The sequence below is a fragment of the Cucurbita moschata genome, unplaced genomic scaffold, assembly GCF_002738365.1.
Source record: "Cucurbita moschata cultivar Rifu unplaced genomic scaffold, Cmos_1.0 Cmo_Scf00003, whole genome shotgun sequence".
Taxonomy (NCBI): Eukaryota; Viridiplantae; Streptophyta; class Magnoliopsida; order Cucurbitales; family Cucurbitaceae; genus Cucurbita; species Cucurbita moschata.
In genome coordinates this window covers 4,267,337-4,292,662 of record NW_019268519.1, presented here as the reverse complement: position 1 = coordinate 4,292,662, position 25,326 = coordinate 4,267,337, and the positions used below count along the sequence as shown (strand labels likewise).

The following is a 25,326-nucleotide window of genomic DNA, read 5'->3' as shown; positions in this document are numbered from 1 at the left end:
CCTTATATTATTTATTACCTAAATAAGAACGTAATCGACCATATATGAAAACTTTTGGAAGTGTTCATATAACTCGAGAATTCAATGAATCTAGACTATCTAACTCAAATATATAAGTTAGGTTGGATTAGACTATTTTCGATTTGATTTTGGTTGAATTTTTGAAAAATTGAAAATTTTGGGTCGGTGGTGTAGGTTGACATATTTGTTTGTTGGGTCACCGACTAATCCGAAAATAGGGTTACTATCTAATCCTATCCTATTTTTTAAGATTTGTAACTTAGGTTAGTGATGTGTTGTGAATGATAAATATTTGATATTTAAGTTTTATGAGATTTTGATTATTAATGTAAAATGGTGCATAAATTAATTTTAAAAAAAATAATTAAAAAAACCCGACAATCCAATCTAACCCAACTAAAAAATAGAGGGTTGGATCGAGTTGTTCGGGTCACCAACTCTTCGAGTTGATTCAAAAAATTTATTTTTTTAGCCTAAAATTTAAATAGATTTTATTTTTAATAATTTCCAAAAACTTTTTTGACAAATATTATTTTTTAAAATATCATACATATATTTTAAATTCACTAAAAATAAATGATAATATATATTTTTGAAAATTTCAAAACAAAATGAATCTGTTTAAAGTCAACACCCAAATGATATTTTGACTTTTAAAATATATTATTTGCTAGGTAAATATCCCATGGACAATACAAAAATTAAAAAAACCATTTGACTTAGATTATTGAAATAAAAGAAATTAGAAATTTATTTGGATAGTTGGTGATTTTTAAAATGTCACAAATGAAGATATAGTTTCTAGATTAATATAAATTGGGCAAACAATATAATTAATATCGATCTCAACCAATATGAGCATAACTCAACAGATATAACATATGTAATGTTATGATCCATTAAATTTCAAAAAGATAATGGATTCGCTCAATACTAATTGAGTCAGTACTTATTAGGTCAATCGATTTTGATTCGACAACCTATTCAAGTTTCTCCCCTATATATCCCTAATTTGAAAAGAGAACACCACGAGAAAGCTTAAAGGTCGGATGAAGATTCGAACCTTCTACTCATAACCCATATAAACTCGATATGTTTAGTCACTTGCAAATATATATACCCCACGAGAAAGCTTAAATATATATATCACTTTCATCAGAAGATGAATTCCTCTGCTGATTTCTTCCCTATTTTTCGAAGAGAAGCACAAAAAATAAAGCGTTTATGTGACAAAACATGTGATCTACAAGTAACACCTAAACGGGATCAAAACTAGCTAGTTTAACTTTGCGATATAGAAAGTTTAGAAGTAAGGGAGATGATAGATGTTACCAGATGCAGATGGTATGAAATCAGCTCCGGCCCCGACACTGACCCCGACCCCGACCCCAACCCCGGCAGTTGCTTTGGTACAACTGCACACACCTTTGACAGTCATATTCTCATCAAATATAACAATGAGTTTAAATAAATCACCTCGATTCTCTTGATGAAATAGAGATGGAAAAGTAGTTAGGTGAATAAAGAGACCATTGACTAAAACAGAGAAAACTAGACGTTTTTCAAATCCGTTACGAAAGGAAATGCATTCGGGTGAAACTCGGACGAGACTAGAAGAGTTCAAGAGCTGGATCCATTACGAAAGGATATACGAAAGATTGACAAATGGATCATACAAAAAGGCTTTAGAGAATTGAACAACCAGAGATGCTAATCAGTATAAGACAATGATGCTGTTTTTAACATATGATCTACCAGAACATGAGAATAATGCCATGAATTCTCCTGCAAATCGACCAATATACCGAAAAAGACGAACATTATGCATAGAAAGTAGTCATTTTACTTGCAAAATCATATGACCTACAGTCCTGATGGCATTAGATAAGACCAAACAGGAACGTTTCTCAGCTGATCGGGTAAAAGAACCCCGTTGAGCGTAGATGTCGATGAGCTGCGTTCTTGCAGTCAATCCCTGGCATAGAAACTTTATTAGAATTGAAGCATCAGTTTTAATAGAATTACTTCAGACAAAAGCAAACTACAACAGGAGGAATGGCACATTACAAGGAAGCATTTTGTAGAATCCAAGGCTCAGAATATACAGAATTAGCAAACCTAAGCTCCGAAGTATTGGATCAAATCGTCGTCAACCAAGAAGTCATCGAACGAGCTTGAAACGTCGATTCCAAGATGGAACGGACTGTTAAATGCTCCATAATCTAATGAGAGACTATTGATTGGTGATCCAAACTGTGAGTCAACAGGCCTATCTTGTTTGTTGTCGAACGTTTCTTTTATATAGTTGAAATCTCCTCCAATCGTCTCGTCGTTTCTATTTTGTGTTGGCACGTGTGCTCCTTCCTCCGATCTCAATTGAGGCTCGTTAACAAATTGAGGATGCTGTACATCATAGTTGGAATTATATTCCACTGGTGGATTATAAATATCGTAAGCGCTTTCCTGTTGCATGTCGACATTCTGCATTACGGGATACAACAAAGGCCTTCCATCAACATACATGCTCTGTGTGGAAATTATGTTGATATTATCCGTGGCACTCGTGGAGAACATGTCGAACTGGGGAGCTGGTACGTCTGATCGGACATCCATATCTTTCTCCAGTGGCCTCAAAGCTGTGACAGTATCCTTTTCTGGTAGGTTTCCTGGAATTTCATGTCTACCTAATGGTACATCAGAATGATTTATATCTAGATGAGTATTTCTTGGCTCGACGTTTAATTCTTCCTCGTTCGGTGTTTCATCGGCAGGTTTTGACCTGCCACCACGATGTCTTTTTCTCCGATGCTGTTCACCTTGCTCCTTTACTTGAGCAGGTTGAGGAGCATTGTTGCGTAGATTACTGGATGGCTCGGCATCCACCAATCGATTCCTCCTGTCGTCTTTACGAGAAACTGACCCACCATCATCTGCAAGATCAACATCATAGTCACTGTCACTGCTAATGGCAGCTTGCTTTCCACCACGACCACCAACCGGTGTCTCTGTAATTTCAGATGCCCCATTATCGCTGCTCGGTTGTCGAATTAGAGATTCCTCTCGGCTTAAAACTCCCAACCATATTGCACTCTCCTTTGCTGTCATCTTGTCTTGTAAGCACTTCGACTGACGTACATGCCTCCTTATCTTTGCAATATCAGGAGACATATGCTTTATCACAGCCGTTAAGACCCCGACCTTCCACATCTTCTTCAAATCATGTGGCTTCTTATAAGGAGGACTAACGCCATGAGATAGCCCGAGTTTTTCCCACCAAGCTTCATTTCCAGAGGGCCACCAAGGTGGAGGGACCCCTTTTTCTAAAGGGTACTTCCGTTGAGGGGGATCACAATGTTGCATCAACGAAGACAAAAGAGACCCGAGTGTCGCATCCTGAAGATCTTGAAGAACGCTCTGCGAATTCCTATTTCCATTTCCATCTGTCTCTCCCTTGGCAAGACATTCTGCTTCATACTTGGCTATGGCAGCCGGCCCGTTCTTATCAAATTTAACCTTTTCTTTCCACCACGCTCGAATGTTATCAGAAGCACCGCTAACCGGTTTCCCCTTTTCTGGAATAATGCCATATACAAATCCCCGAGCTTTACATACTTCCATAAGTTTTAACATGTACTTGAGAATCCCATCTTGAGCTCTAGACATCTTCTTCCTCCGAGCCTGGTCAGACGTATGCTTTGGCTTCTGCTTCTCCGCAGCCTGTTGTGCCGCAATCTTCTGTCGTTCCTTAATCCTTTTAAGCTTGATCCTATCCTTCCACATACGCTTCTCCAAATCCTCGGGTTCGATTTCTTCATCACTAACATCTTTCTCTGCAATATTGTCACACCTTATATCATCAACTTCCATATCCGAACAATCTCCCAACGCATCATCGACCATCATAAGATTCTCCATTTAAGATCAGATATCTGTTTTACTGCTAGTAAGAGATCACAGAAAGAACGCAACAAATTCAGAATTTCATTAGCTATATCGATTCAATAAGCATTCTCCTACAAACCTAAGCCGATGGTAATAATCTCAGCTTACAAAATTTCAATCCATAAACGCATCTCAATTAGCAGAATCAAATATCCATCAATCAGAAAGACCCTTTAATCACATCAATCGATATCTCCAGCAGCCTCAAAAGATCAAAACGAACAAAAAGATTAAACTATTACAGAGATGAAAAACAAAAATCGCGAAACAAGAACTTCCCAAATCTCAACAGTCAGCAGATTAGAATTTCCATCAAATTACAGCCAAATCAACACGACCCAGATAAAGAAATCCAACAAATTCTCAACATACTCAGGAATAAACAGGAAAACAGACCGATTGAATCACAGGGCAAGTGGGAAAGTTCAAAATCTTACCAAATATCGAGTCCAATAGCGAAACCTAAGGATGAACAGACATAGAAATCGAAACCCCAGAAAGCGAAAATGGATTAACGAGAACAATAGGGTCTCATAAGCCCTTGAATGCTGGAAAGAAGGCGACAACGAGCAGATGGGCGCAAAAGAAATGGAATAAGACGTGAAAAAGAGGGATTAAAGACGAAAAGGCTACAGAATTACTGGAAATCGGATGCAAATGGAGAGAGAAAGGGAGTGGGGAAGAACAAAACGAAAAGGGGTTTTAGAACAAAAAGAAGTAAATAGATCAAATGAACGAAAAAGGGAGGAGCGAGAGAGAGATTCTACGCAGCCAGATATGGATGAATGGTCAAGGAGCTGCGATTAAGTTGCCAACTTGTTTTTTTTTTTCTTCATTTTCTTTTAACTCTCGAAGAACCCAAATTCTCAAGCTTTTTCATCAAATCAACAATCACATTGGGAAGAACAAAAAAAAAAAAAATTATAAAACCTAAAATTGGTTTTATGGTAAAAAAAAAAAAGTAGAACACGTCACACTCAGACTGGTAAATTATTTAGTGCCCTGAATGAATTCCAGGTGTACTGCATTACATGATCTAATCATTTTATAGTAATAATAACATGTAAATGAAAATAAGAAAATAATTTTCATATTTAGTGGGTGTTTGTGTTTTTTAAGAATATATAAACATTAATTTGTGAATTTAAAATGTGATTTGACGAGGTTAAATTAGTAATTGACTTTCAAATTTCATTTTAATTTGGAGACTGTCCTTATCCCTATCCCTTTTCAACGATAATAACTTCATTACAATAAATAAATGCGAAGTGGAGAATTGAACCTTTGAGGGAATAGATGGTCAAGCACAGTCCTAACAAATAATTTAATTCAATATTTGAGTCGAGACTTAGAATATGAATTTGGCACCTAATAGCCTAACATCCCTGTACGACATGACCACATTGTCTATTTAACTCAAACTATTTTTAAGACGCGAAAAGCACTAATCATAATCTTCTTCTAGTAAAAAGCTTATAAAACAATTACAATAAGAGTAATGGAATTAGGAATGGTCTCAATTTCTTAAAATGAACTTTACTAAACAACCCAAACTTATTATGTGATAAAACTCAACAACGAAGGTACAATTTATCACCTTTATCACAATTGCATAAAAGTAGAAAAGTGGATGGAGTAAAAGGAATACTTCCTTTCAACCATAGGGTGAGGCGCTAGTGAATACCATTCGATTTGTGCCATAATGATGGTTGAATTGCATGCAAACTAGTCCATACGTTCACAAATATAAGAGAACAGGTTGATCAAGTTCTTTCATTAAAAAAAACGTTTTATCGTAATTCTATTTAAATAGGATGAGGGAGGAGTAGAGACCAAGGGAAGATTTGAACTCAGCCTTTTCATAGGATATAATACCTTAAATGTTTTCCGGCGGTGGATGGATTGAAGGGATTTGTACGATGCATTGTCTCAGACTTGAGATATTAATGGTAGAATAAGAAAACGTCGAGTTGTGTGCTTCTTCAGAGAATTTAGTAGACACGTCATATTTAATCAAGAGCGAGTCATACATACGAGTCCAAAATTTGTAATAAGCATAAACAGAGTCATCAGAGAAAACATGTTAGCTAGAACACCTTAATAAGGATAGAGTGACCCTAATAGATGAGCCTAGTGTCAAGGTAATGGTTGGACCAAGGACTCGATCCAGACCAAAAACTATGAATAACCTATTGCATGTAAAACGTAAGATATACTGGAAAGACTTTGAAGTTGTCAGCTATACTCATCTAGTTTTGTCTTATTTTGAAACTTAATGACGGTGGTTTAGATATAAAACATTTTTTTGTAAAATTGATCAGTCTCAGTAATAACGACAGTGAAACGGGCTTCCTGAGGAGCGGGCGTTACATTCAAGTTCCCTAAGCAACTTGTACAGCCATGAAAAAAAAAAAAAGAAATTTGTAGCAAGAGAAGAGAAGGCAACAAGATGAAGCGATGATGAATATATTAAGAAAGCTTATCATGTAATCTCAAAGAGGTAGCAGAAATCTTCTAACAATGCTAGATCCTTTAAATGCTAAGCTAATTCACATGAACAAATATGAAAAATGAGTTTCTATTCAAATATTGGCAATGAAGTTGAGAGTTTATGTACCTGAACGATGAAGGCTTTCCCTGGAGTTTGATCCCCAAGAAAAAGGGAAATGGCTTGACTGGACATCTAGGGGTAAAGCACGGTTTTGGTGCGGGCCGCGAGAGTGGTACCAAATCGAGGCAAATTCTGAATACTAAATAAGATCTCAAAATAACCGGGGTTAAGGTCGGCCAATGAGACGATGGGGGATAGGCTTCATCGTCGAGAGGAAAACCGCCCAGATCACCAGAGTTTGAAGGTGTAGCTATGCAGATTAGCAGATAAACAACAAACGCTACCAGTAATCGTTGCACGAACAAGCTCCATCTTTAAAGTGGTGATATCTAATTCTGTCCCTTACAACAATCTCCCTATCGTATACCTTGGAAATGAACTTTATAGCTAGATGACAATCTCCACATACTCTCAAGTTCTTCACAATGCGAATTGGAGTTTTAGGTGCGGTGTTCATCAACCCAAAGGCAATAGCCAACTTCTCACTGTGCTTCAACAGAGCTGTTTCTCTGTCCTCATTGTCATCGATATCCAGCAAAACTTCTCCGGATTCAGGGATGTAACCAGCCATCTTCAACTTGGTGGTCATCTCATCCAAGAACATATACAGCTCTTTAGTTTGAGGATGGGACCGATCACCTACAAGAAATTGATGGAACGTCCCGTTCAACTCGATGGAGCTGCAACCAGGAGTCTTCTTTTTCCCACTTACTGCAATCTTCTCCCTTAATGTCCTGGCTTCATTCCAATTCCCAGTCAAGGAATACATATTTGCTAATAAAACATGGCAACCCAGATGGTCAGAATCCAGCTCTCTAACAATTTTCCCAATTCTCTCTCCCATTTCAATATCCTTATGGGTTTTGCAAGCACTAAGCAATGCGCCCCAGATAGCTACATCTGGTGCCAAAGGCATACTTGATATGATCTCTTCGGCTTCTTTCAAGCGTCCCGAACGTCCCAGTAGATCCACCATGCATCCATAATGCTCTAACTCAGGCTCGACTCCAAAGCGACCAGCCATTGATTCGAAGTAGCCTCTTCCTTCTTCAACTCTATTCCCATGACTGCAAGCATTTAACAAAGCAACAAATGTAACTTTGTTGGGAGATACTTTTTCTACCTTCATTTGTTCAAAAAGCTCAATTGCTTCCTTAGATTTCCCATGCATTGCAAACCCACCAATCATGGCATTCCAGGGCCAAACCTTCCGAATCGACATCCGTTCACTGTTGAAAAGCTTCGAGGCAAACTCTAACTCTCCACATTTTACATACATGTCAATGAGTCCGGCTAGCAACCGATCATTCAACGGTATCTCATTCTTTCGAATATAAACATGCATCCATCTTCCTTGGTCCAACGCCACAAGATTAGCACAGGCTGCAAGGGCACTGGCCAACGTGTACTCATTTGGGCCCACCCCTTTTTGCAGCATCTTGTGGAAGATATCCAAAGCCTCCATGAAATGACCAACCTACGGATGAAGATCACATTTCAGCCTTTATGAAGCATAAATATCCCTGCTAGAACTAAACCCAACTCATATTACACTGAGTAATTGCTTACCATTTGATTTCCCCGCAGAGGCATGTTTGAGGAAACCAGACAGAAACATGCTTCTGTCCGCAAAGACAGTAAAAATGGCTTCTCATTATGGCATAGCGTATACCGTAGGTAGCATAGTATTACTGTCCCAAGAAGTGATTAAAATCATAGAACGTTAATGGTTTGCTAAAATCCCAAACATTGTGACCATCAAGTTCCTATACTGTGGTTCTATTTTATCTAGTTTCACGACTAATTTACAGCCACAAACTCCAACATGAACATATCTCAATTGGTCAAGACAGAAATCCGAAGTGAAAAGACAGAATTATAACTTATCCTTTTAATTAAAAAGATTTTAAAAAAATAAAAATGAATGCAGTTGTGTTCTTATCAAATTACCTGGACACATCCAGCAATCATTGTTGTCCACGACACAACATCTCTTTCAGGCATTTCATCAAACAGTTCCCGAGCATCATCCATTTTCCCCAATTTCGCATACCCACTAAGCATGATATTCCACGAGTACATATCTCTAATTGTGCTCCAATCAAACACCTTTCTAGCATCCCCAACAACCCCCAAATTCACATACATCCCAATCAACGCATTCATCACAAACAAATTATTCTCCAAACCAAGTTTAACAGCATGAGCACGAACTTGCTCCCCTTCCAAAACCCCAACAGCATTGCCACACCCCTTGAAGGCAAATGCAAAAGAATACTGATTGGGCACTAACCTTCCATCGCGGATCAGAGAACGAAACCTTGTGAAGGAATCTGCAGAGGAAGTGGCCGAAAGCGCGTGGGCTTTGATGATGGTGTTATAGAGGAAGAGATCTGGTTGGGGAAAATGATCGAACACCATTTGGGCATAAGAAATGGAAGCAAATCTTGAGAAGGAAAGAAGTTTGAGGAGTTTATTAGTGGCAATTGGGTGTAGAACAAGACCAGTAGTGATCAGTTGAGCATGGGTTTGTTTGATTTGGTGGATTGATTTGCAGAAATCGAGCAAAAAGAAGAGCTTAGAGGTGAAATCGTATCGTATCATTTTTGTAAAGGCAGGGACTCACCGAAGAAGCTTGAAGAACAGTCCCCTAAGAGCAGCAATGGCGGCCCTGCATTTCGCCATGTTGCGTTCAATATTGTTTTGACGTTCTAAATAAATATGATTTCTTATTGGCAATATTAAGGTATTTAATATACATATGTTTTTTTTACTTTTATTTTACAATTTATATAATTAATAAATATATTTAATTGATAATACATGATCTAGAGTGTATTTTTTATTATTTTTTAATAATAATATATTATTATTATTTATTAAAAAAATTCTTTAATATTTTTTTATAAATTAGATAAAAATAAAATAAAATAGTTAACCAACTTAAAATTTTTAAATAATTAGTTATATAAAAAAATATTAAAGAATTTTTAAATAATTAGATATATAAATATATATTTAGTGTCTCGACACATCTTTCGAGTTTTTCAGAGCTCCATTTTATCAACATCGATATTTTGATGATCGAGCATGTTGAGGAATGAAATTATTAGAAAACTTTTTGAGCGGTTAATAGCTCATCTTCTTCACTAAAAGAGTAGCAACCATAGTCAGCAGCTCTAGCGTTTGAGGAAAGTCTCGAACCAGTGAGCTGACTTTTTAGGGTATCTTTTCATCCCATCTTTATAGTCAACAAAGGTGATGCCAAATCTGACCGTATAGCCATCCGACCATTCGAAGTTATCCAACAACGACCAAGCAAAATACCCTTTGACTCTCGAGCCATCCCTTCACAAATTTGCACCATTTTTGTTAGCGATGGTATAGAAACGGGAAAAATGAGAGAGATTTGAGCTGAGAAAGGCTTACTCGATGGCTTTGTGTAGGAAATAGAGATGAGCTCGATGGTAAACGATTCTAAAGTTGTCTATAAGTGCTTCCTTTAGGGAGAGAGTGACATTGTTAAACTCGTCCACTCCTACAAAATAAAAGCATTTCGGATGTAGTTCTTATCTTAAGCAAAACTTATGTGAAAAGCCCGTCGTTAACGTACCGTTTTCTGTGATGTAGATGACGGGATTGTTGTACTTTGCTTTTATATATAGAAGCGCATCGTGAATGCCTCTAGGGTAAACTGCGAGCCAAGGGGAAGCGGCGATTGGGCCGATGGGAACTCCGTTGCGCTTGGTTGAGAGAATGGTACGAGCATCGGAGAAGTAGGTTGCACGATTAGCGTTGGGGGGTGGAGTGTATTGGGCGTAATTGGTAGTGTAGTAGTTGAATCCAAGAAAATCGAACGACCCTTTCACTAACTCGGATTGTTCTTTTGTGAAGTTTGGGAGTCTCATCCCTACGAGGGATTTCATGCTCTTTGGATAATCTCCAAACGTCAATGGATTCATGAACCTGCATTTCAAGAACAAATTTAATAATAATGTTATTATGACGTTTTTGTTTTTTCGAGAATCGGGGCAATGATTTATATATATATATATATATGATTCAATGATTATAGTATATAAATGGGTGACATATATAATGACAACCCAAATGTCAAATTAATTATTGCAAATAGTCGTGTCATATTTTTTAAATTATAAATTGCAAAATATGACAAATAAAATAAAACAAAACAAAATTCAACATTGGAGGAAGCTTAGAATAAAAAAATAAATTTAAAAAATGCAAATAAAATAACAATCAAAGTCTAAAAAAATTAAATTAATTATAATATCCCTGATTTTTGCCATTTATTTCTCAATTAATTTCAATAATATTCTTAAATTTTAAAAATATATTTAATTTTTTTAATTTAAAAAATATTTTAATTCTTTTTTAACATTAATATCCTCAAATTGTTTTAAAAAAATTTTAAAAGTATTTTTAATATTTAAAAACAAATATTAACGTTTTCTATAAGATTTTTACTTTTTTATATTTTAAAAAAATTAAAGTGTATTATTAAATTTAAAAAATATTTTAAAGCAAATTAGAAAGATTATAAATATTTTTATTAATTTAATTATTTAAAATAATAATAATAATAATAATAATCTTACCAGCCAAGCATGAAATCAAGAGCTCTATAAGCAGCTTTGCGCTGTTTTCTTGCATTTGAAACAGGAACAAACCAGTGTGACACTAACGTTATTCCTATCAAACCCTTCTGAGATTTCTGCATATAATTTTAATTATAAATATTAATATAATATTTATTTATTTATATATATATATATATATATATATAACAAAATATAAGACCTGATATTTTTCCCGATAAAGCTGGACGGCGGCGGCATGAGCAAGAATTTGATAGTGAGCCACCCGATACGGCTCAGTAGCAGCGTCGCCGCCGCTGCAACTCAGGTTCTGCCACCACGAGCAGCGATTTGGGGCAAATATGCCCAACGCATATCCGCCCATGCTGTAAGACCACGGCTCGTTCAAGCTGATCCAATGCTTCACTCGATTCCCGAACTCTTTGAAGCAAACTTCCACGTAGTCTTTAAAATCATCCCTTTTTTAAGTTTAAATCATTCGCTATAATTATTTAAATAACATTATATTCTTTTAAAAAAAATTGAAAAAATTGTGACTTACACGATACGAGGGCTCAAGAAACCACCGTATTCGTCTTCTAAAGCTTGGGGAAGATCCCAATGAAAGAGTGTAACATAAGGCTCGATTCCTGTATTTCGTAGCTATAACGGGTTAAAATCACTTTTATCATCACGAAAGGTACTAGAAGTGGAATGACCCGAGAACCTTTAGCTAAAAGCTCGTTTATGAGGTTGTTGTAGTACTGAATTCCTTTACGGTTTACTCCTCCGCTAAGCTTTCCTTCTGTCGGAATAAAACGGTCATAATCAGGTATGGGTTGAGTCAAAAAACGCTAATCGAGTAATATTTATTTTATAAAAAAAGACATACTTGGGAGGATTCTAGACCAAGAAATTGAAAATCTATAAGCATCTAAATTCATCTTCTTCATAATCCCGACATCTTCCTGTTAAACCATAAGATAATTAATTAATTAATTAATTAATTAGCTAATTAATTATTATTATTATTATTATTTTTTTTTTTTATGGTCACGTGCACTTTACCTTATAGCGATGGTATGCATCATTGGCTATATCTCCACTACTCCCATCTTTAATTTTGCCTGCCATTAATCCCAATATGTATTAATATATTATTTATGAAAAATGATTAGTAACCTATAAAAAAAAAAATAATAAAATAAAAAATAATTTTTCGGTTAAATGTTTTTTTAATAGAATGAGTGACTCGTGTTAGAGTTTTTATGGGTTGACTATAGACTAGTCAAATAGGCTCGGGGTTCATTAAATGCACGGGCTCAGATCAATTCGAGTCTAGTAAATTAAGGCACCTTGATTGTTGTGATCGATGACTGAGCACGATATGGAATGGTTAACTATTCTCACCACGTGCATTTCTAGAGATTACTCAAATCAAGAACGCACTAATTCGACTACTATAGGAATTGGACTGTCGATGGGGCTAATGTTATGGGTTGACCCATGACGGGTCAAATAAGCTAGGGCCTACAAAGACCCATCAAATTCATTGGCTTGGATCAATCTGAACCTAGTGATTATCAACTATATGAACCCGGATTAAGGATCGAGCATGACACGAAAGGATACACATCACATCATATAAGTTCAGCTAGTTCATCAAGAAAATATGACACTGATTTAGGAAGAAAGATGTAATTATAGAGGATCGAGGTCACATCAATTCAGTGGTCCCACGTATTTTTTTGTATTGACTTAAATGAGTCCACTTGGACAATTCATAATGATTCTTAATTTCAAACGTTTTTTTTTTATATATAAAATAATGTTTCAAATTTGAATTCGTCTCTTATATAGAATATTAGAAAATAAGATTTCTTTGACTTTGACTGATCTCATGTCGAGATCTATACAAAAACTATATAGTTTATGAATACTTTTTAACTTTTATATTTGGAACGAATATATTCTAAAAAATCAATATTTTTAATTTTGTAATTATTTAATATAAATTTTTTTATTTACGGAGGTGGGAAATTCAAATTTTCATATGTTCATTTTTTTCTAAAGAAAAGGAAGACATGGATAAAATTGATGAAACGAAAGTGACTCGAAAGAGAAAAGGAATGACGGGTTTCACCTTACAAGGAGACGTTATCAAAATATGAAAAGACGAGTCTACGAAACTCCATACCCTCTAAACGAAAATAAAGAATATTTAAAGTTAGAACGGGATAAGATTACGACGATCACATTGAAAAATTATCGAGAAAAAACAAGACCTGGGTATTTATGTGTGAACGTATCCCAAATACTCGGCCCTCGACCATCTGTATTAGCAGCACCTTCATACTAAGAATCAAACAACAAATTAAACAAACAAACAAACAACTCGAACACTCAAACAATGCCAGCAAATCATTAGCTCAAACTCACTTGGTAAGCGGACGAAGCTGTCCCAAATACGAACCCGTGTGGGAAACAACTTCTATTCAAGGTGAACTCAACGCCATGGCTAGGGTTTCCACTAGCACGAACAAGAACAAGAACAAGAACACGAAGAACGAGAAGAACGAGTTTTCCCATGGCTAGGGTTTTGTTTTACACATAAAACCCACCACAAAAAAGACAGCTTTATAACGGGGAAGAAGAACCAATGATCAAAGTTGAAGGATTCCACTTTTGACAGCCTTGTCTTTGTTCTTTGCTTTCGACAACGACAAAAACCAGACAAACCCACTGATGATGTCTAAATTTAGTGGGAAACCCTTTTTTTTAATTTTTTTAATCTTTTTAATTTTTTTTGACCTAAATGGATAAATATCTCATCTATAGATGGGTTTTGTGTCGTCGTTTAGATTACGACTTGAAGGGTGTTTGACACGCAGCTCGAGTTAAGTCTGTACATGTAAAAGTTGAAAGCTTGTCAAATTTGACATCAATTGGACACCAGACGAACGTTCCACAAGACCATAAAGTCTGTAGATGTGAAAGATGAAAGCTTACCAAGTTTGATGTTAATTGGACGACTATAGGATCATTCACTAAAATTACGTAAAAGTCTCTTACTTGGTATCAGTTTTCCACCACCCGAGATATATTTTGATCTAAAAGATATAGTTGTCGGTGGTGGACACCAAACTTTCACCGATTTTGCTAAACTTTTCGAATTCAAATTATTTCCAAATTTTCTCTTTAGAAAGGAAAATAAGAAACCCTTTTCTAGCTTGAGTAAATTTTTAGTATTTTAATATTTAATTATTATAAAGTTTGAAATTCTTCTGGTTGTTTCTATTTTGGAATTTGCTTTTAAGTCCTCAATTTCATTTAATTTATATTATTGACCTTTGACCAAGTCCAAACAATAATTAAGAAACAAAACCCTAATATATATATATATATATATATATTTGAATTTATAAATAAAAAAATTTAGAAAAGGAGGAAGAGAGAAACCATTGGCCGACTTATCTGTATCGTTCAAGACAAAATTATGTATGCTCACGTCATTTTTTAAATATAATTGGATTAATTTACACGTTTAAGTAATTATTTAATTTTAAGAATTTAACGAAATTACAAAATAATAATAATAATACTAATCTAATTCAACTCGAGTTGGTAGCTTCTAATAAATAAAAACTTTATATATATATATATATATATATCATGTTATAAATTTTGGGCGGATTACAGTTTAGTGTAATTTAGAGTTATTGTATTTCTATATTTATTTTAGGTTACAATTACATCATGGTTAATTATAGCTATTAAGTATGAATTTTACTGCTATTGACCTTTAATAGTTTCATTTTAAGTCTATATATAGCGTTGTATTTGCAAGAGACTTGGAAAATACAGTAGGAGAGCATTTGTGCTTCCTTTAGCCAATGACTAAGTTTCTTTGCAATTTTATATAGTTTAGGTTGTATGTAGAAGCTTGACATGATCAATCTTGTTATATATATAATATATTCCAGGTGTGATATCTCATTTTATTCGAGGAGCCAAGGATTTGCTGGGAATTTCGAATCGAAGAAGAGGCAGATCTAAATATGGTGCAGAAAAACTCAAATCGATATGAATGGAAGATGCCTATTTCACTTGTTTTTTTTCGGTCCGTCGAGGGAACAACCACAATGTTACGCCCTAAAATCGAACTATACGGAGCTCTTCCGAATGACCTCTCATGGAATCTGCTACATTAGCCATGAAATAGTTGCTCATTCATAAATTTAGTTCACCACTTGTTAGTCTTGCTACACTACACGACACGAGTGACGGATAAAGTTGAAATAGACACAGTGTTCAGTCAACTTTTATATATATATATATATATATACATACATATACGCATACATACAAATATATATATATACACAGGTGTGATATCCCATTGTATTCTAGTTTGAGGTCTGGTCGCATCAATTAGCTCACTTGGAATCATGTCTTCTTAGTTGAGTCGGTGTTGAACCAAAATCGATTTTTGAACCGATCAAAACTAATTGTGGATTGTTGGATGAAAGTCCCACGGCTAATTTAAGAATTATCATGAGTTTATAATCAAATAATACTATCTCTATTGGTACGAGTCTTTGGGAAGTTCAAAGTAAAGCCACGAGAGCTTATACTCAAAGTGGACAATATCATACCATTGTGGAGAGTCGTGTTCAACTAACATGGATCACGTCTTCTCCTCCCTCGTTTGTGCATTTTCTAGCAACGGTGACAATTTCTAGTGATAGTAAAAGATGATGTTGTTGCGGCGTCGAAAGGAAGGGTGAGGAGAAATCAAAACCCGAACGACGCCAACCTTTAGCCGATGATGACACAATGCTTCCAGCCGCACTCTATCTTAGGGCTGCGTGCAATGCTTTCTATGACAAAAGCCAAGCCGTTTGGCTTTTATAGCCGATAAATGATGGCACATAATTAATAGCAACTCTACAAAAATTATTATTATTATTATTTTGGTATCTAAAATTTCACAATATAATTTCATCCCTAATTTTTTTTTTTGTCCTTTTGAAGGAGTTATTATGTGTTGGCGTTTATGGTAGAATCAGTCGTTGCCATATAACGAATGTCAGCTATTCGAGTTCGTTTATCTCCATCTCGTGAATTTAGCCGATACAAAGGTATATGATAGCACTCCATTCTTTCGATTCACTATCGTCGTCTTCTATGGTAGAATAAGTCGAAACCCTGAAAGGCGATAGTTTGCCCAATAGCAGATACCAACTGTTCGAGTTTGCTTATCTCCAACTCGTGAACTTAGCTAATACAAAGGTATACGATACGATCTAATAAATATTTTAAAATACGAATACCCAAATGGGTAATCTTGAGATTTCAAGAATGAAGTAAAGCTTTTTTATATCACACGTCATCACCTCACGAAGAACCGAGTAGCTTAGTGTATCTTACACGCGTAGGTTTGGGAGGGCCATTTCACATTTTAATAAACACAATCACTTTTCCACCATGAAGACATTAAGAAAAATGTTTATATTCTCAGACATAATAACATCTCAGAAAGAAAAGGCAACCAAACCACATCTTTTGAGCATCATCAACCCTCACTTTATTCAACACTCTCATCATGCTTCAGTTCTTCAACCCTTCTCAAGAACCCTAATTTGAACAGAATTGAAGCTTTTTTTACCAGTGATAACAGATCAAATGAAGAAGAAATGAAGACATTAAAGAATATTGGTTCTTAGTTAGATCATGTTGTAATGGAAAAGAAGAGAAGAACAGAAGAACAGAAGAAGAAGAAAAGAATATTAAAACCAGCAGAGTGAATCCTGAATTCAACATTTTTTTTATAGAAATAACAAAGGAATGATGATGATGGGAAATAGTTATATGAAGAGAAGAAGAGATTGAGAACACAAAATATGGTGTAATCTGGAAGACCACTCACTCACTATGCCTCATTTTCTACCTTGAAAAACCAGATTCTTTCAGAGTTGTTTTACTTGCAGTTAACGCCTGCTTCGGCAGCTCGACGGGGCTTGCTTTTTCTCCTGCTTCCGTTGTGGCGAAATCCATTCGATCTGGTTGATTCATCAGTGCTTGATCGTGTTCCGTCTCCATTTTCATCTTTGACTGGATCGAGCTTTTCTTTCACTTGTGAGCTTCTTCTCCTCCTTTTCCCATTCTCTGTTGCTGCAGCTGGGCTGCTGCTGCTTTTCATCTCCTTGCTCACAATTTCATTGCCTTTCACGTTCTCAATGTCGTCGTCTTCCATCTTTTCAGCTTCTTCCTCGTCGATCTCGTCCTTCAATGGCTTTTGTGGCCTTCCCCTTCGCTTTTGCGCAGGAATCTTCTCTTCCTCACCACTTCCAGCATCGTCGTGATTTGTAACGGTCAACTTCCTCCCCTTTCCTCGACCTCTACCCATCCTCTTTAAGAACTCCAAGAACGAAAAAAATCACGCAACAGATGGCCACTGCCAAGCATAAAACATTTACATAGGAAACAATTTCAATTCTCTTACGATACGACACTCATTTAGTAAATAAACGCAACAAGCTCGAACATCGTAACCAGATGATAGTTATATATCAACCAAACCACATCTTTATAAACACAAAGATAAAGATGCTTGAATTCTCTAGAACTGAGATGAAATTTATGAGGCTTCATCATAAGTTCTTCCGTCTTAAATCATGAACCGTAAACATGAAACAATATATATCTACAATGATTTAACATAGTATCGGAGTATGAGTCTCATGCTAGGCTTCGAATTCAAATTAATATCGAAGTCTACATGTAGACGAACATTAAGGGTACGATACAAGATCAAATATACTCTAACCTATGAACTTAAGATTTCAGCTTCAATGTTGTGCGCTCTTAAGTTTAAATCCCTATAATACCATGTCCTCCCAATTGTAGGTTAAACATGTTCTAACCGAGTCGATATGCGTATAGCTCAATCAGTCAAGACATAAAGATTTCAGGTTCAATGTTGTGCACTCTTAATTTTAATTCCCTACAATACCATGTCCTCCCAACTATAGGTTAAATATGTTCTAACCGAGTTGATATGAGTATAACTCGATCGGTCAAGACACTACTTACCTTCGAAAAGTTTTAAGGTTCGAATCCTCCATATACTCTAACCTAGAAACTTAAGCTTTTGGGTTCGATGGTAGTTTAGTTGAAAGCAAAATCGAAGTTCATAGAGGATGTTTATTTTACTTGTGCACTCAAGTGGGAGAAATTTGGACAAAGTTCTTGAACTTCAGTTGAGTAACGTAAGCTAGCAGAACACAAAAATGACTTCCGTAGAGTGAAGAAATAGCTGAATCAAATGCAAAACTAAGTAAAAAAAGACATAGCAAGCAATCAGAGCATTCAGAAGAACTACGAAGGGGAAAATCAAAAAGTTCTGAAAATCTCTTCAGTTCTTGAACAGAACCACAAAGATAAACAAATCTCAATCAGAAAAAGGAAAACCCCCAATTCGAAGCAACAAGATTCTCACAAAACAAACAAATATCAGAATCGATAACAAAAGCGAATAAGAACAACAAAATCCCGCAACAACAGAGACAAACAAGATCCAACAAAACCCAGCAGAATCGGAAAGACAGAAAGCAAGATTAGAGCAATAAGAAGAGTTGATCGACAAACAAATTGAAGTTCAGAGCGAAGAAAAAGCAGAGAAATAAAAGAAACCTGATAAGAAACGAAGGCCATACGAATCAATGGAAAGAAGGCATTACAGTGAGTGAATCTGCAGAAAACGAAAAGAAAATCACAAAAACAGAGAAGGATTATTCATGAGGGCGTTGGTGGATTGAAGAGCAGAAAAAAAGTGGAGGATTTGAGAGGCATACAAGCAATGATCTGAAGAGGAAATTGAAAAACGAAACAAGGATTTAAGAAGGATTGGGATATGGGAAACAGTGGGGAAGGCAACTTAAAGACCTGCCCATATGAACAGAGAGAGAGAGAGAGAGAGAGAGAAGCGCTGTGAATCGAAAGAGATATTTGTTGATAGAATGTGAAGAATTTGGAGCAAAAGTCCATTGTATTCGTAGGCGTGTCCGTGTAAGAACACTTCAAATTGCAGGGTCACTTTTGTAAATTTCTAATAATTCAAGGACCATTCTATTAAATTCCCCCATCTTCCATTTTCAAAATATAATTATTTATTTCTCTATTTTATTTATGTTATAATCCATTCCACTATATTCAAGTTGATTTGTTTGTTTTTTTTTTTTTAATATTTAATATATATTTTTACCATTAAAAAATTCTGAACTACGAACTCGTCACAATCGCACTTTTGATTGCAGCGAACTTACGATTGTGCGGCACTCATTTCCTAGTAACAAGTGAGTTAAGTCAATTCGTTTTTGCGTCGTTTACGGTCAAGCGACGTATACTCGAGCTTCCAGCTCCGGTTCAAGACGAAAGTTTTAGAAAACGGGAGTTGATTGGTGTTATATATGATGCAAGCAATAAAGTAACAATAATGGCTTACAGCATATAACTATCCGGGGGATACAACTAAATTGAATCATTGAATTTTACCGTAATTGTTGTTTTTTTATTATTATTATTCATTAAACTATATTTTAAGATGAAACATTTTGATTTTTTTTATCGATTAATTTCGAATATAAAAAATATTTATTTTAAATCTCATATTTGGCAGAAAAAAAAAACTTTTTGAAATAATTAAATTGGTTAATAATAATTTTTCTAAAGCAATTGACTAAGAATCACTCTAGAATTGCTTTATATAATATATATATATATATATATATATATACTACAAATAGAAGGTCGTGTTTTTATTCTATTTCAAAATATTTTTATTATCGGAAACAATAATAGAAATTTATAATTTTTTCGATTATTTATTTTATCAATTCAACATTTGGGACTACGAGTGATCTCTCAAGAATGGAGATCGAACCTATTAAGAGTATTCTAAAAACTTAATGATCCAAAAAACTCGATTAATCCAATTCAATCCATACAGTCTGAATTTAGTTATGAACTTAGATTAACGAGTTCGTTGAATTAATCAATCTAAATTTATTATTAATTAAAAAAATTGCTTATTGTATCGTATTTTATATATATTTAATTTTAATTATGATAATTTATTCCCCGTTCAAAAATTTTAATTAAATATTTAAAAATAAATAAATAAATATTTTACAAACTAATATTTAATTTTAGATAAGCGACTCAAATAACCCGAACCAATTCAAAACTTTGCATGATTGGGTTAGGTTGGGTCGAGTTTATTATTTGACAACTCGAATAATTTAGTCGAGTCTAAAAAATGTCAAAACTCGACCCAATAATAATTGATATATACATCGAGGTCATAATTCAAATATTGTTAAATTAAAAAAAATATATATTTAAAAATAAAAATAAAAAAACTATATTATACATTAAAATATTATGTGTGGCTGAGATTGAACCAAAGTTAAGACACAACGGTCATCTGATCTTGGGGCACTAGGGCCAGCAAAGCAAAGCAAGCCTCCATAATTTTATTAAAAATAATTATTTATAATATTTTATTATATTTATATATTTTTTTTTTTTCATTATACCCATAACGAAAATTATTTTTTTGGCTTCATTTAATTATTCTCTGACAAAATTAAATAATATGTAAATTATAATATACGGCTGCAGATATTATTTCTTTGATATTATTGCTACTAAAAAGTCTATATTAACCTATCAGCGATTTTTGCTGTAGCACGTACAGTAGAGATTTGAGTCTCTGACCTCTTAGTCGTGTTCATGTATTTTATATCAGATGAACTATGCTCATATTGGTTTATTTTACAAGAATTTAAAAGTCGTTTGATTTTTTTTTTTAATTTAGATTGATTGAGGTTGCTTCTGCATATACGTTAAAAGCTGTTGAAAGCTCGTGAAAACAGCTATGAGAGAGAGCATTTTCTTTAAAAACGCTCATATTATTTATTAGGGTTTTCAATGAAAACGGTGCAAAACGTGTAATAGGAAAGCTAGTAAACAACCTTAGTCACTCGCCTTATATGTCGTTTGTTTTTACCTAAAAAAAGTTTTGGAAAAGGCGACTTCACTTTTAGGGTTTGGCTATGCAATCACGTGTAAACGGCTTATACTAACTTACTATAATAAGACCTGAAACTTAATCCGTTGGGTTTTGTTCTTTTCTTTTCTTTGAGACGTGTATCACTTTTATGCACTCTAGGTCTCGGTAGGTATGTAATGCTTTCCTGTATAGATGTACCTGACTTTTATATATACCGACTCTATGTGTATCACTTTCATGTTTGCTGAACATATATCACTTTGTTGCCGTGAAATTTTATAGAAAAAGAAGGGAATTGTTTTAATAATTCACAGTAGTATATATGGTGTCACGGTCATGTTTAGCCAAAGTATGTTGCATGTGGTCGAGTGTTAGATGTTCCAGTCATACTTGTCCAAAGCGTGTTGTCCTTTTCCGAACCTCTTTTACTTGCTACCATATGTAGTTAGGTCTTTGCTGTTCATGGCATGTCAATATGGGGTGCATGACCGTTCACCAAAATCATGCGACACTCGTCCAAATAAAATGCCCCAAAATGTACTATAAGGAGATGTGACTAGTCAATTCTCCCTATTCGGGTTATATACTATCATCAAAGCACGATTGTTGTTTATTCACTTTTAGACTATAACGTTGCTTTCTTTCAAACGGTTTTCAACACATTTCCGTGCTCACGTTTTATAAAAACATTTTCTACCAAACGTGACTCAAGACTTGGTCATACGTTCGAATTATCTACAAAGTTCTATTTTTACATGGCTAACTTGTTCGCTGAATTAGAACAGTGTCACATAATCGTTCTGCTTTCGAATATGAATACTAAAAATTTGTTCGTAGAAATGTCACTATCAAAGTCACAGAATTTAACAAAAGTGTTTGCAGAACAAATCTAACAACCAATCCTGTCCCCAAAATCTAATTCAATGGTAGGATTCTCTTCCACCTGAGTTCTACTGTAACCAAATAACTTGATAAAACAAGAAATTCTCACGAATCCGAGAGAGGGTCGGACTGTGTTGCTCCAACGACTGGCCAATGGCCGTAGAAAATGAACTCGGTTCTACCTCGGGTGGGCTCGGGGCGAACCAATGCTCTTCTGCAACTTCTTCACTAGGGAGAGCTTCCTTAGTCTCCCTTCTTAAAAGTTGTCACACATCTTTATCAGCTATCCGACAAGGATGCTTACAATAGCTACATGTAACAATCCAAGTTCACCCTACTACCAGATATTGTCCGTTTTGATCAGTTACGTATCGCTATCAACCTTACGGTTTTAAAACGCATTTCCTTGCTGGCACACTGTCTGGTGTTTGGCTCTGATACATTTGTAACAACCCAAGTCTACCCCTAAAAGACATTGTCAACTTTGGTACGTTACATATTATCATCACGGTTTTAAAACGTGTCCACTAAGGAGAGGTTGCCACACCCTTAATCACTCTTACAACGAATGTTTTATTCTCCTCTCCAACCGAAACTCCAACGGGTCCAATCTTCCTACCTCCAACCCAAACTCCAGTTCCTTCCTTCGCCCCCCAGCAGCTCTAGCTTTCACTCCATACAAAGATGTCATGTCAATCATGGCCAGTCTATCTAGTTTCTTCGCATAGCTTCTGGCCCCAAAGCAAAAACAAATGAAAGAACTTTTAGGACTCGCTCATAGAGACATATCATCGAACACCTTGCAAGCATAAACAAAAAACTCAACAAAACACAGACGACCATCCTTCGTATCTTCTCACACAACAGCAATGCACTACCAGACACCCAAACCCCATCTTTTGGGGTACAAAACAAGAGTATCCCACCAATTGGAACACAAAAACAACCCCACCTGAAGCTCGACTCAAGATCCAGATCCTCCATCTTACCAATAGTACAAAACAAAAACTAACCAAAACAATCAAAACACCTTACAAGCATAAACCAAAAACTAACCAAAGCAATCAAAATCTCCAACAAAAACTCTTTATCTTATCTTATCGTAGCAGAAAATCCCAAAAAAAAAAAAGGTTTTTGAGTCTGTCAGACCGCCATGCGACCATCCCAGCCGAACGAGTCGGCCAAGAACGATCCTCTACAGCCGCAAGACCGAAGCCTGTTGAGCCGTTAATCACGCTCTAGTTGCAGGGCAGTGGTTCATCCACCAGACTTTGGTTCTTGTCTCCTTAGAACTCAAGGACACAGTTGTACAACCTATAGAACAGATCCTGTTCAAGTAAGGTCGTGCCCTATCAGCTTCCTCTCCTCGTTTAAATACTATTAATCCAAGGTGACACTTCCCGATGTGGGATATGACTACTTTGATTTAGGTCTAGAAGTAATCTGGCGGCTGTCTCTAATATATCTATATTATTTATCATTTATAAAAAAAAAATACATCTTTTATTAAAAAAAAATACATCTTTTATTAAAAAAAAAATAAAAATTGTTCTCTATTTTTAAAAATAAAATTAATGTCATTTTAGGTCAATATTATTATGCAATAATTTAGCTAATAGTATTAACAATGATAAATTAATTTTTTCTTTTCGCTAAATTTCTAACAAATTTTTTTTTTATCATATTTGCTTAAAAAAACGAAATTAAATTACACATTTTTGTCTATTTAATCGAGTGATTTTCAAAAGTAATTTTTCAATTGAGTATTCAAAAGTTCAGACTTAATTTTTATTGGCGTGTTTAATATGTTTTTTTTTTTACCTATTCAATATTTTTTAATTTTACAAATTTATTAGATACAAAATTGAAAGTTCAGAGTTTCATTACACAAACAATTAAAATTGAGCGTTTAGAACCCGAGCTTAATCTTCCCTTGACCGTTATGCAAATTCTCATGCATTCAAGTGTGTTGAGCAAATATCATACTAATGCGCTGCTTAGCACTATACAACTTGAAAATCTCTACCATCAACTTCCGTTCACATAGTGAAAGACAATCTTTTTTATCGTCGACATAAGATTGCATAGACCAGACCAACGATAATAAAATAATATGGCAAGAACTCCAATAGTTAAAAGAGAAATAATAATCAAACCTAAGACTTTCTTTACCGTTGTAAAGAGAACAATCCACTCCCGTTGGTGCACTACTCGGTGTCTAAATCTATACAATTTGTAACTGCCCAAGATAACCTCCGGTAGATATTGTCTGTTTTTCCCTCATTACTTATTGCAATCAGCCTCACCGTAGATACCTTTATAAGGAATACTTCGTTCCTATCTCAAACTGATGTGAGATCTCACAATGGCCTCCTCGTTTTGAGACATTATATCTTTGGAGTTGAGCCCGGTAACAAAGAAGGAATTCATAAAAACTTGGGGTATGACACCATAATAAAATACTACCCTCATGATTAGACCATAACATTTGATAATTGATGTGTGTATGAACAAAAGGTACGATTCTATTGTTCGTTCTATTGTCCATAGGCCGTTCATCCAAAGCTTAGGATAAAGAATAACATTCAAGGTCTAATGGTAGGGAAGGATGCCCGTTCCCAGCTTGCCTCGCTCTGAGGTCGGCCAAGTGTGCTCACCATCTATAATTATATGAACATTACTAGATGAACACTGGCAAATCAAGGTTTGGTTTGAGAGAATGGTTGAATCTAGTTCAAAACCTCCCATATTTTGGGGGATATTCTATCAATGCCAACACACATTCAGAAAAATAACACCCAAAAGTAAACAAATGAAAGAACTTTTAGGACTCGCTTCAGAGACATATCGTCGAACACCTTACAAGCATAAACCAAAAACTCACCAAAAAGACATACTCCCATCGTTCGTATCCTCCGACACTAACAGTAATGCACTATCAAAAATCCAAACCCATTAGAACACAAAAACAATCACTCAACATTCAGATCCAAACAAAAAGTTTTTAAGTCTCAGAGACATTCATCAAACACCTTACGAGCATAAACCAAAAACTAACCAAAGCAATTAAAATCTTCGACAAAAAAGAAAAAAATTAGCTTCCATCTTTCTCATCTTCTCACACTTTTAGTAGCAGAAATCCAAACCTCATTCAACTAAATCCCTAAATGCAATGAGAGAAAAAAAAAAAAAAAAAA

At 35.1% G+C, this 25,326-nt stretch overlaps 4 protein-coding genes and 1 non-coding gene across 12 annotated transcripts; all 5 read right to left on the bottom strand.

The window, feature by feature from the left end:
* Nucleotides 1-1,323: 1,323 nt before the first annotated feature.
* Nucleotides 1,324-4,841, bottom strand: LOC111434541 (ETHYLENE INSENSITIVE 3-like 3 protein). Of its 5 annotated transcripts, none has more exons than XM_023071986.1 (3): nt 4,401-4,841; nt 2,089-3,961; nt 1,324-2,008 (listed from the first exon to the last, which is right to left on the bottom strand). In XM_023071986.1, the coding sequence occupies exon 2, from the start codon at nt 3,934-3,936 to the stop codon at nt 2,140-2,142; it is 1,797 nt and encodes a 598-aa protein (XP_022927754.1). In that variant the 5' UTR covers nt 3,937-3,961; nt 4,401-4,841; the 3' UTR covers nt 1,324-2,008; nt 2,089-2,139. The 5 variants fall into 5 exon arrangements, with proteins under 5 accessions (XP_022927754.1, XP_022927731.1, XP_022927763.1 ...); XM_023071963.1 differs by having other exon boundaries at nt 1,324-1,996; XM_023071995.1 differs by having other exon boundaries at nt 1,324-1,996; nt 2,140-3,961.
* A 612-nt stretch (nt 4,842-5,453) lies between these two features.
* On the bottom strand, nt 5,454-9,281 carry LOC111434526 (pentatricopeptide repeat-containing protein At3g62890-like). 3 transcript variants are annotated; one of them, XR_002708965.1, is made up of 3 exons: nt 8,525-9,281; nt 6,581-8,051; nt 5,454-5,943 (listed from the first exon to the last, which is right to left on the bottom strand). XR_002708965.1 is itself a non-coding variant. In XM_023071953.1 (3 exons), exons 1-2 carry the CDS (start codon nt 9,176-9,178, stop codon nt 6,855-6,857), a joined length of 1,851 nt encoding a protein of 616 aa, XP_022927721.1. In that variant the 5' UTR covers nt 9,179-9,281; the 3' UTR covers nt 6,400-6,594; nt 6,807-6,854. The 3 variants fall into 3 exon arrangements, 2 of the variants coding, with proteins under 2 accessions (XP_022927721.1, XP_022927711.1); XM_023071953.1 differs by lacking the exon at nt 5,454-5,943 and having other exon boundaries at nt 6,400-6,594; nt 6,807-8,051; XM_023071943.1 differs by lacking the exon at nt 5,454-5,943 and having other exon boundaries at nt 6,400-8,051.
* A 384-nt stretch (nt 9,282-9,665) lies between these two features.
* Nucleotides 9,666-13,955, bottom strand: LOC111434571 (beta-glucosidase 12-like). The gene is made up of 11 exons (XM_023072006.1): nt 13,612-13,955; nt 13,458-13,527; nt 12,241-12,299; nt 12,065-12,140; nt 11,900-11,977; nt 11,735-11,822; nt 11,396-11,651; nt 11,194-11,309; nt 10,188-10,540; nt 10,004-10,112; nt 9,666-9,922 (listed from the first exon to the last, which is right to left on the bottom strand). Exons 1-11 carry the CDS (start codon nt 13,759-13,761, stop codon nt 9,754-9,756), a joined length of 1,524 nt encoding a protein of 507 aa, XP_022927774.1. The 5' UTR covers nt 13,762-13,955; the 3' UTR covers nt 9,666-9,753.
* Nucleotides 13,956-16,941: 2,986 nt separating this feature from the next.
* On the bottom strand, nt 16,942-19,208 carry LOC111434674. Of its 2 annotated transcripts, XM_023072157.1 has the most exons (3): nt 19,029-19,208; nt 18,868-18,925; nt 16,942-17,629 (listed from the first exon to the last, which is right to left on the bottom strand). In XM_023072157.1, the coding sequence occupies exon 3, from the start codon at nt 17,579-17,581 to the stop codon at nt 17,153-17,155; it is 429 nt and encodes a 142-aa protein (XP_022927925.1). In that variant the 5' UTR covers nt 17,582-17,629; nt 18,868-18,925; nt 19,029-19,208; the 3' UTR covers nt 16,942-17,152. The 2 variants fall into 2 exon arrangements, with proteins under 2 accessions (XP_022927925.1, XP_022927916.1); XM_023072148.1 differs by having other exon boundaries at nt 18,868-19,207.
* Nucleotides 19,209-23,266: 4,058 nt separating this feature from the next.
* Nucleotides 23,267-23,475, bottom strand: LOC111441293. The gene has a single exon (XR_002710136.1). It is a non-coding gene; the product is annotated as a Plant small nucleolar RNA U3 (small nucleolar RNA).
* Between the last annotated feature and the right edge of the window lie 1,851 nt (nt 23,476-25,326).